Source organism: Doryrhamphus excisus, chromosome 21, assembly GCF_030265055.1.
Source record: "Doryrhamphus excisus isolate RoL2022-K1 chromosome 21, RoL_Dexc_1.0, whole genome shotgun sequence".
NCBI lineage: Eukaryota > Metazoa > Chordata > Actinopteri > Syngnathiformes > Syngnathidae > Doryrhamphus > Doryrhamphus excisus.
This window is the reverse complement of record NC_080486.1, coordinates 4,571,160-4,587,352: the sequence shown is the minus strand read 5'-3', so window position 1 is coordinate 4,587,352 and position 16,193 is coordinate 4,571,160. Positions and strand designations below refer to the sequence as shown.

Sequence of the window (16,193 nt, the reverse complement as noted above, 5' to 3'; positions counted from 1 at the left end):
TTTTTAAACCCCCCCCCCAAAAAAAAAAATCTAATATTTTGGTTACCTCAGTTCTATGAGGACTCAACATAGAAATATTGGTCATTGAAAACCATGCTCTTTTACATTGAAATGCCATTTGCAGATGTACCTAATGTTGTGTCCTGTGATTGTATTGATTTATTCTTATTTAAGAGTTGTTTAATTCAATTAAATATTGTTAAATTCAATAAAAAAGTTGGTTTTATTATCGATTTTCCCTGCAAGCGCTTCCTAGCCCCGCCCCTCCATTCTTCAGATGCTTTGTCACGTGCCCTCACTAGGCTACGCCCCTCTTTCAAAATGGAGTTGTCGGAGTCCGTACAGAGAGGACTACAGTCTCTCGCCGAGCCGTCCACGGTAGACCACGTCGGCTTCCCGGTGCTGGTGGACGTCTCCTTCCGCTCTCTGCTCTCCTCCAGCAGGGACTCGACGGTACTGGGTGAGCTGCGAGCCTCTTTGCTGCTTTTTTTCAGTCCGCTACTTCTACTTCCGGTTTAGCCGCTAGCATAACACAGCTCATTCTTTGCCTGTTGAACCCCGAAATATATCTTATTTGTCATATTTCAGGGGTCTAGTATGATTTCGGTGGTTATTATTCAGTAAGGTTTAATTAATATTGCTTTAATGACAAACAAAGCACAAGTATTCCATTCGAATGCAAATCATTGATTTCGGTCCTATACATCAATCTGTAGCTTCGTGTTCTTGTCGTCACTTCCGGGTTCCGTCCTCATTTCTGCAGATGAGCCCGAACTGAAGCAAGTCGACCCGGTCCTGCTGAAAAGCATACACGCCGCAGTCGTCACCTTCATCCTGGAGGCGGTCAGGCAAAACGCAGACAAATCCACCATCAGGTTTGGACTAACAACTCCATGTTTAGTGATCTTATGCAAATCATCGTGTGCTCATTTGCAATGAGCTGTGAAAGGCTTTTTGTTTTGGTGCCAAGTGTGAACACATGTGCTTCAAAACGGCTAATATTTGGAAGCTTGTGTGTTTTGCGAACGAGCTGTAGTTTTTTACTGGTAATGCTGTACACAAATGGGAATTATTGTTGTTTTTGTCCCTGCAGTTCCAGTCTGGAGGAGCTGTCATTCAGTGCAGACAGAATAGACGTCTTCTACAATTGCTATCAGGTGATTTGAACACAACATACTAATCTAAAATACATGCACCATTATCATGAATAAACTTTATTTATTTTACAGAAGCACAGAAAGGACTTGGAAGGTTTGTTAGCAAGGTATTACACTATTTTTTTTATGTTTTACCTACTTTTATCCATCGACAAGGCAATCAAACTGCTGTCATTTATGTTGATTTCTTAGCATTGGAAGACAACCAGCTCACATTACTGATGTTTCATGGCGCCTGCAGTATCACATAAAGGTATATTTAAAAAAAATCTAATAAATAGATTTAAAAAAAAAGTCCCAACTGACATTTAATTTCCCTTGCAGAACTCACTCCTGGATAAGGTCAATGAGCCGTTCTACTTAATATCACTGAATACTGAGGTAAAAGTGCATTATTTGTGTTTCCTTGTGTGGATTTGTCATCTAATTGAAAGTGTTGTGTTAGAATAAAGGTGGTCCAGAGGATGTCACCTTCACCTGCACCATGGAGCAGTTACAGGTTTGTACCGGTCCACCTTAAAAGTCAGGAGACACGATGCATTGCAGTGAAGCTAACTTAATACTCGCTTATGGTTAGCATTTTGTTAAGATATTACTAATAATGCTTTTTGAAAGAGATGTTATGTTTTCAGGACATGGTTGGGAAGCTGAAAGATGCGGCAAAGAGTGCAGAGAAAGCCAGTCAGATGTGATGTTGTGTTTGTGTGTTTTTTGTCATGAATGTCGGTATTTGAAATAAAAATGGAAACATGGTATGCTAGCGTCTTTATTTGTGACAACACAAGCGTTTATATGAGGATTCAGGCCAATATATACGTTGAATTTTAGTTTCAAAATTGACTAAAAAGTGAAGCTTTTGACACCACAAAGCTGCTTATGTCGTAAATAATATCTAAAAAGTGTTTGTCGTGTGTTAAAATGAATATAAATGCTTTCTACGCGGGACGTCATGTCGATGGAGTGGAGTGATTAAGTAACCTCCGACAATAATTCAAAACGCTCCCTTAAGAGGGTGGGTCATGTGACCAAAGTGGGCGGGTCCAAGTACAAGCCATTTTGGGGACGGTGTCAGTTTCCACCGAGCGTGCACACGCAAACACGCACACACTACTACCGCTGCTGCTGCTGCGTTTCCACTCAGGAGGAGGAGGAGGGGGGCTAAGTGGGCTATTTTGGAGGCAAAGTTGCGGTGACCAAGTGTGGACCGGACCCGAGCCCAAGCCGGACGACTCACGCCGTGCTCGCCTCACAAAGTCCCAGGGTCGCCCACGGAGGGCAGTATCGGTTCCTTCCACCCCCCTACCCCCGTGTGAAATGCGCTCGCCTCGGCCGCTGACAGCGTCTGCAGCCTGCTTCAAGATGGCGGCTCGGCTCCGATTCATTCGCTGCTGATCGCCTCCCAACTTTCATTGTCTGTCCGCCGCCCCCTCCAGCAGCACGACACCCCGAAGCCCCGCGCACAGGTAGGCTTTCTCGGCGTCGCTTCATTACTCTAAGCGTGGATCTAGTGTGGTTCTTTTGCGGGGTGGGGGATCTTCTCACGCCGATCCAGAGGTGGATGTTGAGCTTTCATCGGTGTAGCCGCGACGTGGAGCCTTGTGTGTGTGTGTGTCTACTTTTTGGCGGATCTGTCCGTGAAAATAGGTTCCAATCTCGGCTTTAAACCCAATTGAAGCCCCGTGGAACGGCTGGGTTCCACGGTGGTTAGCTTAGCAACGTGCCCGTATGCCTCCACGGTGTGCAGGACGTGTTTTTGGCTGCTTTTTGTTCGAGGAAAGTGTCAGTTTGCGGCTGAAGCGGGGACCTCCGGGCTCTCGTGTTAGCACCAGAGAGTCCTCCAACGGTTCCTAACGGGTCCACGTTTGCTTTGAGCCTCCGTATTCTACACGGTCGGCATGTTTGAGTGTTTGTGCACACGGTGTGGTGTTGTTTGTGCGTGTTGGTGCTCTCGTTTGTGAGTTTTTAACTTAACTTGGAGGACTTAGGAGGACGCGAGGTGCTTTGGTCGGGGCTGTAAATGTAGCCTACGCCGTCATATGCCATATTCATCATATATGCTGCTTTTTTAATTTAAGATATTTTACATAAAGGGGCATTATAGGAAATAATGATCTTGCAAAAGCTTACTAAATGTGTGTGTGTGTGTGTGTGTGTGTGTGTGTGGCGGGGCACTTGCTGTTTGGTGCTTTTAAAATGTTGATGTTATAAATGTGCCTGTTTTCACCTGTTTTGTTCATGATAATCGCCATAAGGAAGCTCATATATGATAGCCCTCAACGTGGTCTCGCAGGGTCGTCATTTTAGCTAATAATCTAACGTCCTTTATGTTAACTTGATGCCTTTTCCTCCCATATGCGTGTAGCTCATTTTGCTTAACATGTAAATATTTTGGTAGTAAGGACAAATCTGTTTTTTTTTTGTCCAGGTATAGCAACATAAATATCGTGAGCACTCTTGACCTTGAGTGTATGTATGTGTTGTGCAAATTGGAGTCCACCCTTGCCGCAAACGTAGTAAAAATAATGTTAACTGTCTTAACTGGTCATGAAGCAGGCACATAAAGCTGTTTGTTGTGTTTTTGTTGCTATTCTTCTATGTATATGTCAATGCTAAGTCAAGTCTGAGGCGTTTTTGTAAAAAAAAAAAAAAGTCAAAACCTTAGGCATTTTTCCAGGGTCTAATCCTCATGTCTAAAAAGTCTTGCTGCTTACTGTCTTAACTCCATTATGAGTGAGACGTTCACGTGTTAAAACAAGCTCAGTAAAAGACGCAATGCTGTATTCGTGTTCTTTATGTCGCCCCATAAAAAAAAAAAATCCTAATTTTCAGGCGCCTTATAAAAATCGCATTTTCAGTTAATGTGCTCCATCTTATGAGTGATGCGTTCATGTGTTAAAAGCAAGCTCAGAAAAAGACCCCTCCCCGCTCTATTCAAGGTTATAATGACGCCTTATAAAAATCTGATTTTGTAATTAATATACTTAATTGTATGAGTGATGCCTTCACGTGTCTCCAACAAGCTCTCCGCGCCGCTGCGTTGTATTCAAGTGCATTACAGCGCACTAAAAAAATGTATTTTGCAGCGAATCAGCCAATTTTCCTAACTCTCGTGATGCGTTCACCTGGTTTAACAAGATCAGTAAAAGACGCTATGCTGCATTCAAGTTGATTACGGCGCACTAATTTAATCAGAGTGTCTACTTATTCTACATTTTGAGAGATGCGTCCATGTTAGCTCTTGTAGCCGGTACGTTGCATTCAAGTGCATTACAGCGCAATTAAAAACAATTTGCAGTATATCAGCGAATTTTCCTAGCTTACGAGTGATGCGTTCGTGTGTTTAAAAAAAAAAAAAAGCCCAGTAAACGGCGCTGCTTTGCAATCAATGTCATTTTAGCGCGCTATAAAAATACATTTAGCGGTTAATCTCTCTGCGCATGTCTACAATCGACGTGAGGAGAAACACGTACACGCTTCTCAGAATCCTGTCTGGAAGTTCTTTTTATGTTGTCCTTAATTGACGTAAACGCCCCATTTAAGAGAAGACGGGTTGATTATTTTCCAGGCACAAAATGGCAGCCGCGTAGCCTGCATGTGTTAGCTAAGTAATGTACGCTTGTCTCTTCTTCTTGTCGTCCTGAATGCGTGTTTTATTTTTCCTTCCGTCCCGTCTTGTCTTATCTTGTTGCCTTCGTCTTGGATGTCTTTTTCATTTTTCCTGCCGCCATGTGTTGTGGTTGCCATAGTAACGCCCAGGTTACCCTCCCACGTGACGTTGTTTTTAACAAATATCAGGACTCGTTCGTTTATTTTCTGAGTTGTATTTGTGTAAAATCTCATTTGAAGTAAAAAAAAAAGTCGGCGTTTTTACCCCTTGTTCTTTTAGGAATTAAAACATGATTTAAAAAATACATCAAATTATACGAAGTTTGCTGTTGTTTTTTTTCGTGTTTGGAAGTCTTGTCATGTGACCCCTGCTCTTGTAACAGCGACAGCAGTCTTAAAAATATTATTGAAGTCTTTGTGGAGATTTATGAGGCGTCCACCTAGAGAGCCTCCCCTCTGCTGATGCTCCAAATTAGCATAAATGATGATGCCTTAACAGCGTTTAAGCAAACAGCATCAGTAGCTTCCATCCAAATGGCTCATTTAATGACTTGTTTGTCTTTCTTTGCATGCAATCAGCCTCCTTTTGCTCACCATGCATCGGACGACCAGGATCAAGATCACCGAGCTCAACCCACACCTGATGTGCGTCCTGTGCGGGGGTTACTTCATCGACGCCACCACCATCATCGAGTGTCTGCACTCATGTGAGCAAAACACAGACGACACACACACACACACACAGTCAGTGTTACGTTAAGTTTGTTTTCTTTGTGCTGCAGTTTGCAAAATGTGCATCGTCCGTTACCTGGAAACCAGCAAATATTGTCCCATTTGTGACGTGCAAGTCCACAAAACCAAGCCTCTGCTCAACATTAGGTGAGTCTTCATGGTTTGTTGTTGCTTCTGCGGTTAGTCTTCCTCTCCGTTAAGTCAAAAGTTTGTCTTCCCGTGTGCAGGTCTGACAAAACTCTGCAGGACATCGTCTACAAGCTGGTGCCAGGACTCTTTAAAAGTAAGATGCTTCGCTTTTCCACTAAGATAAAGACGCAATCAGATCAAATTCAAACAATCTGTATTGTCTTTAGATGAGATGAAGAGGAGAAGAGACTTTTATGCAGAACACCCCGTAGAAGGTGAGATTTTTTGATTCCCATATTATTTTCTCGTACAAACATTATTTCCACCAAAGTCCATAAACTGTGTTGTGCTTCACGCAGCTTCTAATGGCTCCAATGAAGACCGAGGAGAAGTAGCAGATGAAGAAAAGAGAATCATAACAGATGATGAGATCATCAGCTTGTCCATCGAGTTCTTTGACCAGAGCGCCTGCAGGTAAAATGTTCATGTTGATTAAGATGATCACACAAACCTTCTTGTTGTCATTGTATTGATGAAGTATTTATTGGGACTGTGTGCAGGCTGACGGGTCGTCTTGAAGACAAGCATCCTAAAGACCAGGTAAGCCGAGATACCATGTACCTCCTATTGGCCACAGATCACCATCACTAATATACCAACGTGTGTATGGTCTACATCAGATGGCAAATAAAAGGTACCTGCAGTGTCCAGCAGCAATGACCATCATGCATCTGAGGAAGTTCCTGCGCAGCAAAATGGACATCCCTAACACCTACCAGGTATTATCGGCAATATTTACCAGGGGTGGAGTGGTACACATGGAAAGTGAGGAACAGGAAGGTACGCTAAAAAGCAGCCCAGCCTTCAGCTCATAACTTCTATCATAAAGCCTCCTTTTATGGCGTACTGTTCCACCCTTAATATTTCTCTGATATGACTTCATATATTTACCAAAATGGTTTTGCATGTTGTGTCCGCAGGTAGAAGTCATGTATGAAGATGAACCCCTGAAAGATTACTACACATTAATGGACATTGCGTACATCTACACGTGGAGACGGGTGAGTGAGACAACATGAGGTGTGCATGTAAACAGTCGTGGTCGGGATGACGTCTCTGAGGGCGGAGTTGTTGCAATCACGGCCGCTTTCCCAGAGCTGGTTCAAGGGCCAATGTCCCGATGTCTTGGGCCTCTTGTGCTTTTCTTACAAAAAAAAACAAAAATCCAAAGAGTGGAAGTAGAGCAATGCCCAGTAGTAATAGTGTAATCTGTGGTTATTGAAAGCAACATTGCCTCTATTTTCATATTGACTAGAAGGCTATCATAAAAACATGGAAGGGGAAATAGCAGGGACTCAGAAGTGTCATGCATATGAAGCTGAGAATTAATACTACTAATACATATACTATTGCAGGGTTGCCATAACTGGTGACATTGTAGCATGCAAGTGTATGCTTCAAGTGCTTCCTCTGACCTGCCTTGCCTTTTCATAAACCTAATATTGATATTACATATGGTAATTGCTACAATCATTATGTATTAGCACATGGCAGCCTGGGGCTTTCACTTTAAGAGGTTAACTAAAGGTTATTAACTTCATTTTAGTACAATTATTATTCATATGCTTCCTCTGACCTGCTTTGCCGTTTCATAAACTTAAAATTAATATTACATATGGTTAATTGCTTTCACTTTAAGAGGTTAACTAAAGGTTATTAACTTCATTTTAGTACAATTATTATTCATATTTTGAAGCTATAAAGTATTACCGTTGACTGGCATGGTGTTTGGGGACCCCACAGACCGGCCCACTGCCCCTCCAGTACCGAGTCCGGCCCACCTGTAAGAAGATGAAAGTGAGCCATGCCCAGCAGGAGGGCTCCAACCGCTCGGGTCCGGAGAGCGACTCGGCCAGCGACAAAGCCGGAAGTCCCGCGGGGGCCCCGTCCACGTCCTCCTCCCTGCCGAGCCCGGGCACCCCCGCGCAGTCCCCGCTCCCTCAGCCCCCGCACGGCCCCGGCAACGTGAACGGCACCCCGGCCGTGGCCCCTTCGCCCGGGAGCCGCCCCTTCACGCAGCTGAGCGGCACTAACGGCAGCGGCAAGCCCAGGAAGGTGTCCTTGAACGGCACGTCCACCTCGTCCGGATGACACCGAGTGGAGCCGACAGCTAACACCGTAGTTCCAGTGTATAGTCTTTCTACTCTGACGTTTTATGGTTACATGTCATTTCCGTAGCGCATTCATGGCATTTCAAAATAAAAAGCAACGCGGAAGTGGCGTGACGATTTTGCTATAAAAGATTGTGAGCGGAAACGAAGATTGACCGGAAAGCATTTACCCCCCCGTTGGAATTCCAAGTCACTCAAGTGCTATTTTAGTTCCAGATGAAAGGTGTTTGTTATGGTTGGACTATTTTAATGCATGCTCATGATGACACTTTTATGTTTTGCCTTTTTTTGGGGGCCCACGTCTCACTTTGTTGTTTTAAAAAGGACAATTTGTAATAAAACGGTTTTCTAGGAGCCACATGTACATAGAAAAAACATACAGTAATTGCTATTTAATCTGCGGTGATGGAAAGATGCTTCCGGTATATTTCATGCTCAGTGACGTCACGTCTCCCGTTTATTCCTTTATTCGCTCGATTGTATGGACTACTTATTGTATTGTTACTGTTGCACAGTATAAAACATCTAAATAAAAAGTTTTACACTTAACACTTATTGTCACACGTCTTAATGTTCTAGCGTATTTTACACGGGAAATGTGATTTAAATGCGCCGAGTGAATACATTTTTTTGCAATAAACGTATTTTGGTTATTTAAAATAAACTGCAATGTTTTTGAATATCTTTCGTCGTGTTTAATAGATTAAACGGATTCTATATTAACAATAATAATGTCTGCTAGCACAATTATTGTAATCTGCAGTGACAGACTTAGCTGGGCGTTAACACTAAAGCCATAAATTGAGCAATAGAAGAATGTTGGCATGGTAAGATTTTGTCCTCAAGTCCTCAGTCTGTCTTTCCTTGCAGCGTTCTTGTACCGCCTGGCTCTAAAAATCACAATTAAACAAAAAAAACAAACGTTCTAATTCGCTCGGTAAAGTACTAATTTTGGGGTGAAATGGAGTTCGAGTGTTTAGTTCTTCGGCAAATAGAAAATAGTCAGAAAAGTGGGGCGAACTCACCGTAGTTGGACGGACCTCCGGTCGCCCTTCAGGCGGGGACTTCTGCTCCTTGGCCGGCATTCGTCCTTCTGTCCTTCGGCTGCTGAATGCAATGCTGCCGGTAGAGAGCGCCCGTAAGCGTGCCTGAAAGTACAACACAAGCTTTCATGAGGTGATATTTCTACAGTTATGTTCAATATTTGACATTTTTAAGTACATGGAAACATTTATTTTCAATAACTAATATTTTTAACTCAAAATTAGATTTTATTTTTTGCGCTCGGTAAAAAGGCGTAGCCTAAAAGAGATGTGACTTTTTGGATAGAAATAAGACTGTCCATGGGGTCTCCGCCATTTTAAAAGCGGTAAGCGTCAAACAATTTAAATAGGTTAAAATAAAAAAAAATGACAACGTAAGCAATAATCATTGGTGTCTAAATGAATATTGGCCGTTATATTAAGTCTTACACAGACAAGGTGCGGTTATTATTATATTTCAATTAAAAGCCCTCACAGTTTTTGCAGTTAATTTGCTGATTAGAGTCTACCACAACTGACATTTAACTTTGATATTTTTTTCTAATTGTATGAGATTAGAGCCATCATGCATTAGTACATTCTTGAAATATTTCCCTTGATGTAAAATCGATTTTTGTATTGAGCTACTAAAATAATCCTGCCATTTATTGAAATGTAGGCCATTTGACATTAAATATGTAAAGACATATTACGTGATATCCTAAAACACCATCATATAAGGAATCTAAATGTCATTTAGTCTTTGATCACAATTTAAGGCTAAAAATATATATTTTTTACTTGAATAAACCGGAGCCAAATGATGAATTTTGGATTAAAGTGGACAATACCTATGTTGCATATATAATACATACGTACTGAACACCATACCAGAGTAACAATGTTGTCCATAATAGACGATCTTCAGCGAGGCAATGCGCGTCCTACTGCCTTGGTGTTGCCACGGCAACATGAGACAACAATACAGACGTCTACTTACCTCCAAGACAAGTGGCTGTGACAAAGATCCTCAGGAGAAGTCGGAAATCGGAGAGATCACAGGTCGTCTCTTCTTTTTTTTAAATCTGCAGAACTCGCTCTCTCACTAGAAAGACAAAAACAGGAAACACGTTAACGTTGAGACAAACGCGGCGTCATTTCTTTGTCAAAATAACGGAGCGTCATGACTGGGGGGTGGGGGTGTTGACGTCGCAGTTGTCATTGTATTTCACACCGGAAGCCAAACTTCGTGCGGCTGAACGACGTCACTCATGTTGCCATTTTCTGCACTCAGGTTGGAAAAATATCCTTGAAGCCATCGCGATTGGAGGCCAAGACATGACTCAAAGGCAGATCGTTCAAGGTGCCATTGTTAAGTTATGTGGGTTGACAATATGTGTGTCCTGACTCTGTGTGTATGTCTATGCAGTTTTCGAGCAGTACAACAAATCAAGAATGCAGTTTGTGCAAACGGTTGCTGATTTGGCGGATCGACCTCAAAACATAGAAATCCTCCAAAAAGCGGGTAAAAAAAGGCAGCCATACTGTCCGAGACCGCATGTCATTAAAAGCAGCTAAAAATGCAGCACTCACGTCCTTTGCAGGCGTCATGTCCATGCTGAGGCCCCTGATGCTGGACGTGGTTCCCGGCATCCAGCAGAAAGCAGCCTTGGCTTTGGGTCGCCTGGCCGACCACAACGTTGACCTCGCCGAGTCTTTGGTGAAAGAGGACATCCTGCCTCAGCTCATCCGCTCCCTGACCCTGCAAAATGTCAGTATGTGTTGACACAGCATTGTACGTACAGTATGTGTATTACATACATAGTATAGCACTGTTCATCATACTGCACAAAACACACAAATATCACCTTTTAATGTTCAGTTTTGCAGAACAATGCCAACACAAATATTGTATAACTACTTTATTTACTTTCATAGACTTCAATGATCTCATAGGCATAACATGACATTATTTCCATGTGTTTTGTGCACAGAGGTTATATAAGAAAGCAGCAGCGTTTGTCCTGCGAGCGGTGGCCAAACACTCCCCAGAGCTGGCTCTGGCGGTGGTGACAAACGGGGGTGTGGACGCTCTGGTTCTCTGTCTTGAAGAGTTTGACCCCGGTGTGAAAGAAGCTGCTGCTTGGGCTCTGGGCTACATTGCACGACACAATGAGGGTAAAGATGACGTGTTTTCTTCTTCTGATTTCTTCCATTTTTCAATGTGGGCTTTAAATTTTTTTTTTTTACAGCCTTGTCCCAGTCCATTGTGGATGCAGGTGCCGTCCCCATGCTGGTGTTGTGCCTCCTGGAGCCAGAGATCGCCCTCAAACGCATTGCCGCCTCGGTGCTCAGTGACATCTCCAAACACACGCCGGAATTGGCCCAAATCGTGGTGGAGGCCGGTGCCATCGCACACCTAGCACAGATGATCCTCAACCCAGACACCAAACTCAGGGTGAGGCCCATGGGCGAGTCAGTTTCTTGCTGATGTTGGCCGATACGTCAAAAAACAGTGCTGGCATGAACAGGGCTGCATCCATTTTGGGGAGTGCAGTGTTTCATTAGTGGCAGGCAGCAAGGACGAAGGACTTGGGCGTGGGTTACGTTTGAAGCAAACAGCAAAAAATTGTGAATAATGGACCAATATTATTCAACCAAATGATCCTGTGCTTCACTGACACTTTTCAAAAATAACTTCCAGATGACAGAAGAGCTTTTTCCAGCATTACACATCTTTTCCATGATGAATAGGTCAAATATATACAACCTAAATGTCCATACTGCAGTCGCATTGCATACATAACTGATTCATATCCACATATGAATGAGGCCTGATATAATGAGGTATGTGATACAGGTCACATATGGACTGGAGTGTGTTTTTGTCTGTCCAGAGGCAGGTATTCTCTGCTCTGGGTCAGATCAGCAAACACTCGGTCTGCCTGGCGGAGTTGGTGATCGAGGCCGACGTCTTCCCTGCAGCCATGATGTGCCTCAGGGACCCGGACGAGTGTGTGAAAAAAAACGTCACCATCCTGATGAGGGAGGTGGTTAAACACACTCCTGAGGTACTCCGCACAGGTACGAGTGTTCAACTCACACAGAAGCCAACACACACGGACGTGCCTTTGCAGCTGTCCCAGGTGATAGTGAACTGTGGAGGAACCTCAGAAGTGATCACGTACCTTGGGGAGTCCCGTGGAAGTCTGAGGTTGCCAGGGATCATGATGCTGGGATATGTGGCGGCACACAGTGAGAATCTGGCCATGGCTGTCATTCTTTCCCAGGTGTGTGTTTTTTTTTTCCAGCTTGGATTTATAGTACGGCATATGATGATGCTCCTTTCTCGCAGGGGTTGCTCCAGCTGGCTCTGTGTCTATCAGAGGAGACGGAACATCACATCAAGGCGGCCACAGCCTGGTGCATAGGCCAGATAGGACATCACACGCCTGTGCATGCCAAGGCCGTGGCGACCGCCAACCTGCTTCCCAAGCTGCTGCAACTCTACACAGATGCCAGCAGCTCAGAAGACCTGCAGACCAAAGTATGCTTTTTTGCTGCTGCGGTCATCTGTTGGAGCAAAAAGCTGACGATCCACATCCATTCTGTTGGTTTGATCAGAGTAAAAAGTCCCTCAAGATGATCCTGCAGAAGTGTACCTTCCTGCCGGCACTGGAGTCCCTCCTCTACGATGCACCCACAAACATCATCAAACATGTCGTCTGCCAGTTCAGCAAGGTCGGTTGCTCAGCAATTTGCCATAATCCCTACAACTGTTTAAATATCTCCTCCTTTCATGTCAAAGGTGTTACCACACGACAGCCAGGCTCGCCGACAGTTTGTCACCAGCGGGGGGTTAAAGAAAGTGCAGGAGATTCAGGCGGAGCCAGGCTCCCCCCTCCAGGAGCACATTAATTCCATCAACAGCTGCTTCCCAGAGGAGATAGTCAGGTATACACCCATCTTCATTAACACAAATATTCATGTCATATCCATCCTTAAAAAAATCAAGAAAGGGTCTTTTGTGTGTTTCACGTTACAGGTACTACTCCCCGGGATACTCAGAGGTGTTGTTGGAGCGCTTGGAGAATTTTAAGCCATCCTGAGACCACCTTGCATTTTTTTGTGCAACATTACTGTGAATACATGTACTTCATGTACAGCACGCCTCAGACATTCAATACCGCTGGATGTTTGGATGTTCTTAATAGAACGTAGGATATCATCAAATCATACAGACTTGCTGGTGAGAATATTCGGAATTAAGTAGAATACTGTAGGGTTAACTGGAATATCAAGTTCAAATAAAGGACTTTGTAAATATCACTCGAGTGACCCCTAAAGAATTTGTGCAGTCAACATTCGGAAGCACAGCCGAGCTCCGCAGTGCCCCCTGGCGGCGGCTGTGGATCCACTCTTGCAAGTGCGTACGTGTGTAGCAGCTGCTGCCCACATGGCGAGCAGCTCTTTGTTTATTGTCTTGCTGCACCCACGTCCACGCTTGCTCCCCACATTGTGCTGTCGCCTTGGCCGGGAGATCCGAGCAGCTGGCGTCTCCGCCTCCTCTTTAACAAGATATTTTTAAATCCTCATCCATTCATAGCATTGCTTTTTAAGCCTGTTACGCTTTAACGTAACATTCGATGTGTTTTGTTATACGGCTGCAATAAATCAGTCCGTACCGATTATTATTATCTATAAATAGGCAAGGCGTCGAGGGGGATGCTGTTAATTCCACTATTCAATATTTCAATTGGAAACAATGCAAACGAGACCATCGGACAGGTTGGTACCCCCCCCCCCCCCAAAAAAAAATATATATATATACACGGGAGCCTTTACGACGCCAGAAATAACAGTGAATCACATAACTTATTAATAAATGTCAATAATCAATAAATCACCCACCATAACTAAACCATATATAAATGTAATAGTAATCACTGACGTTTTTGACATTACGTCGAGGATAAAGACAGCATTAAATTACCTTTAATAACCTAAAACGTCTTTAGCTTCATTAGTGACTATATGCCGGTATTTATATTTTTTAATTTTTATATATTTTTTAACAATATAATTTACTAATTGACTAGCGAATTGTATTTTTTGCGTCGTTTCCCTCTATATTACTACAAAAACATACACTTGCATTGGTTATAAAATGTATGCTGTTTCCATTTATTCGATTGTATGAATAACATATTCTATTGTTGCACACATTTAGAAGATTAACCGGGTTTACCAGTATATATGCTTCAATAGATATACATTTATCCATTATATATAATAGTTGTTTGACTTTGTGTATTGAGCTTCAGTAACTTAAATTACATTACCAGCGAATCGAATAATAACTAATGGAAGAATTAAAATATGGAGAAAAATGTCGATTTGAATTAAATACATTAAATAAAATACATTGAATTAAATACATTAAAAATGCCATAAAAATGTTCAAATACTGGACATTCAATTCAAAAGAAAAATAAATTTATGCACTCTTCCAACCGATTCTTTATATATTAAAAATAAGTTTCAAAATGTGAGTCAAACCACATTTGAAACAATTGAGATTGGATTTAGGATTTATAGACACGCCTTAGTGTCTTTACATTATTTTTATGCATACGCAGGAACACATCACAAAAAAAAATAAAAAACACGTATTTTGTAAACGAATTTTCAACTAAGATATATATATAAATATTTATTTTGTTGCAGCTTTCTTGTGGCAAACAACGCAATAAACGGGGTCTCTTTTCAGACAAGGAAAGAGCGAATAAATTGGGAATATGGTCATATTAAAAAAACCTTACCTGGCTGATAACTTTAATGAGATCACAGGCATTGCAGGTATTGTTGCCACTAAAAGAGGAAAAAAAAACACAAATGGTGAGTCGTGTAAGAAATGTGTTAAATGCCATCCTCCACCTTAGCAGCATATTCAACAAACACCGATAGCAATTCATAGAAGCATTATAAATTATGCATACTATAATAAGGCTTCAATTGAATAATTTAGATACTTCATGAATCTTGAAGATAATAATAATCAATAATCAATTTCAGTCAATTTTCCCCTGTTGTGTAGGTTAGTAGATAACTCTTCCAACTGAACACTGAATTGTATTTTATGTATGGGTGTACCTAATGTTTTGGCTGCACCGCCTGTAGAAGTTAGCAGTGTTGCTAACGTCATTCAAATACTTTTGAGGGGAAGCTTTAGTTTTACATTGAATTAAGTTTTATTGTACTTTTATTGTTTTATTTATTTTACTACGTGGTTAATTACACCGACTAACACAGGAGAAGTCCAAAATGTTAGGTAGCAGTATAGCCTAGCTTACTGACACCATTTCGAAAATGACGATACTTTAGCTAGGCCAAATAACTGTCGACATTTAACCCCAACAGACACTCACGGACGACACCCACCTGTATTTAAGTGACGGTATGTCGTCGTGTACATCCATTTTTATTCAGAAACAACATTTTGACAAGATGTTTTCGTGTGTAGGACGCCGACGCTCTTTCCACTTCCGGGTAGTTTCCCGCCTACTCAATCAAGCAACACGGAACACCTGCTTTGGACAGGACTGAACCATTAGATAAAATATGGGGTAGTTTATCTTAAAAGCTGTACGAATGTTGAGTTCCCAACCAATATAAGCGATTGGTCAGCTTTGAAATGACAGTAATAACACTTCATTATAATTATGACGATATATAATTATAATTACATGCATTAATTCGTGTAAATCAATTTTCCGGACCTCCCCCTGCCAGCGACATGGTGTGTACTCCTCCTTTACGTTGTTTTTGTGCGTTCTAACCTCAACGAAGACAAATTCTGAAATATTAATACTAATAATATTAGTGTATAATCTTACAAGATTACAATAAGAGTTGAAATGTAGTGAAATAAAGATAAGAAACATTCACAATTTTAGTCAAGCAGAACAAGTGCTTTTATTGGTTTGAGTGAATGCTTATGGAATGGATTGTATTATCATTAAATGTGAAGAACAATAAACATTTTTTTTTTGGCCATGATGTCACTGAACAGCACTGATCACATTCACACAAACACACACATCACACACACATAATGCTTAAACCATTATTTCTGGCCCTGCTTTTCTAATTTCTTAATGCAAATTTAGATTTAGAATCTTAAAAGCCAAATAAAGGACATTTTAGATCTCTGGCCAAGTTGTCTTCCATCATTTTCATCTCCCTGTACATGATAAAATAAAGACACATTTGATAAGTTATAATGTCCTTTGAGCTCTTTTGGTTTGCTGAAAAAAAATGCTTTTGGCAAGTTGGCAGAGGCAGCAGGAGGAGCTCATTCACAAGCAGATAAAAAA

At 42.0% G+C, this 16,193-nt stretch overlaps 2 protein-coding genes across 3 annotated transcripts; both read left to right on the top strand.

The window, feature by feature from the left end:
- The first annotated feature begins 302 nt into the window (after nucleotides 1–302).
- Nucleotides 303–1,910, top strand: commd3 (COMM domain containing 3). Its single transcript, XM_058060266.1, has 8 exons — nucleotides 303–460; nucleotides 764–875; nucleotides 1,094–1,157; nucleotides 1,230–1,264; nucleotides 1,350–1,410; nucleotides 1,482–1,538; nucleotides 1,603–1,656; nucleotides 1,790–1,910. The coding sequence occupies exons 1-8, from the start codon at nucleotides 322–324 to the stop codon at nucleotides 1,847–1,849; spliced, it is 582 nt and encodes a 193-aa protein (XP_057916249.1). The 5' UTR covers nucleotides 303–321; the 3' UTR covers nucleotides 1,850–1,910.
- Nucleotides 1,911–9,800: 7,890 nt separating this feature from the next.
- spag6 (sperm associated antigen 6) lies at nucleotides 9,801–13,124 on the top strand. 2 transcript variants are annotated; one of them, XM_058060264.1, is made up of 12 exons: nucleotides 9,801–9,879; nucleotides 10,112–10,180; nucleotides 10,247–10,342; nucleotides 10,422–10,588; nucleotides 10,812–10,995; nucleotides 11,070–11,275; nucleotides 11,715–11,888; nucleotides 11,955–12,107; nucleotides 12,173–12,364; nucleotides 12,442–12,558; nucleotides 12,626–12,771; nucleotides 12,863–13,124. In XM_058060264.1, exons 2-12 carry the CDS (start codon nucleotides 10,156–10,158, stop codon nucleotides 12,924–12,926), a joined length of 1,524 nt encoding a protein of 507 aa, XP_057916247.1. In that variant the 5' UTR covers nucleotides 9,801–9,879; nucleotides 10,112–10,155; the 3' UTR covers nucleotides 12,927–13,124. The 2 variants fall into 2 exon arrangements, with proteins under 2 accessions (XP_057916247.1, XP_057916248.1); XM_058060265.1 differs by lacking the exons at nucleotides 9,801–9,879; nucleotides 10,112–10,180; nucleotides 10,247–10,342 and having other exon boundaries at nucleotides 10,475–10,592.
- Nucleotides 13,125–16,193: the final 3,069 nt, after the last annotated feature.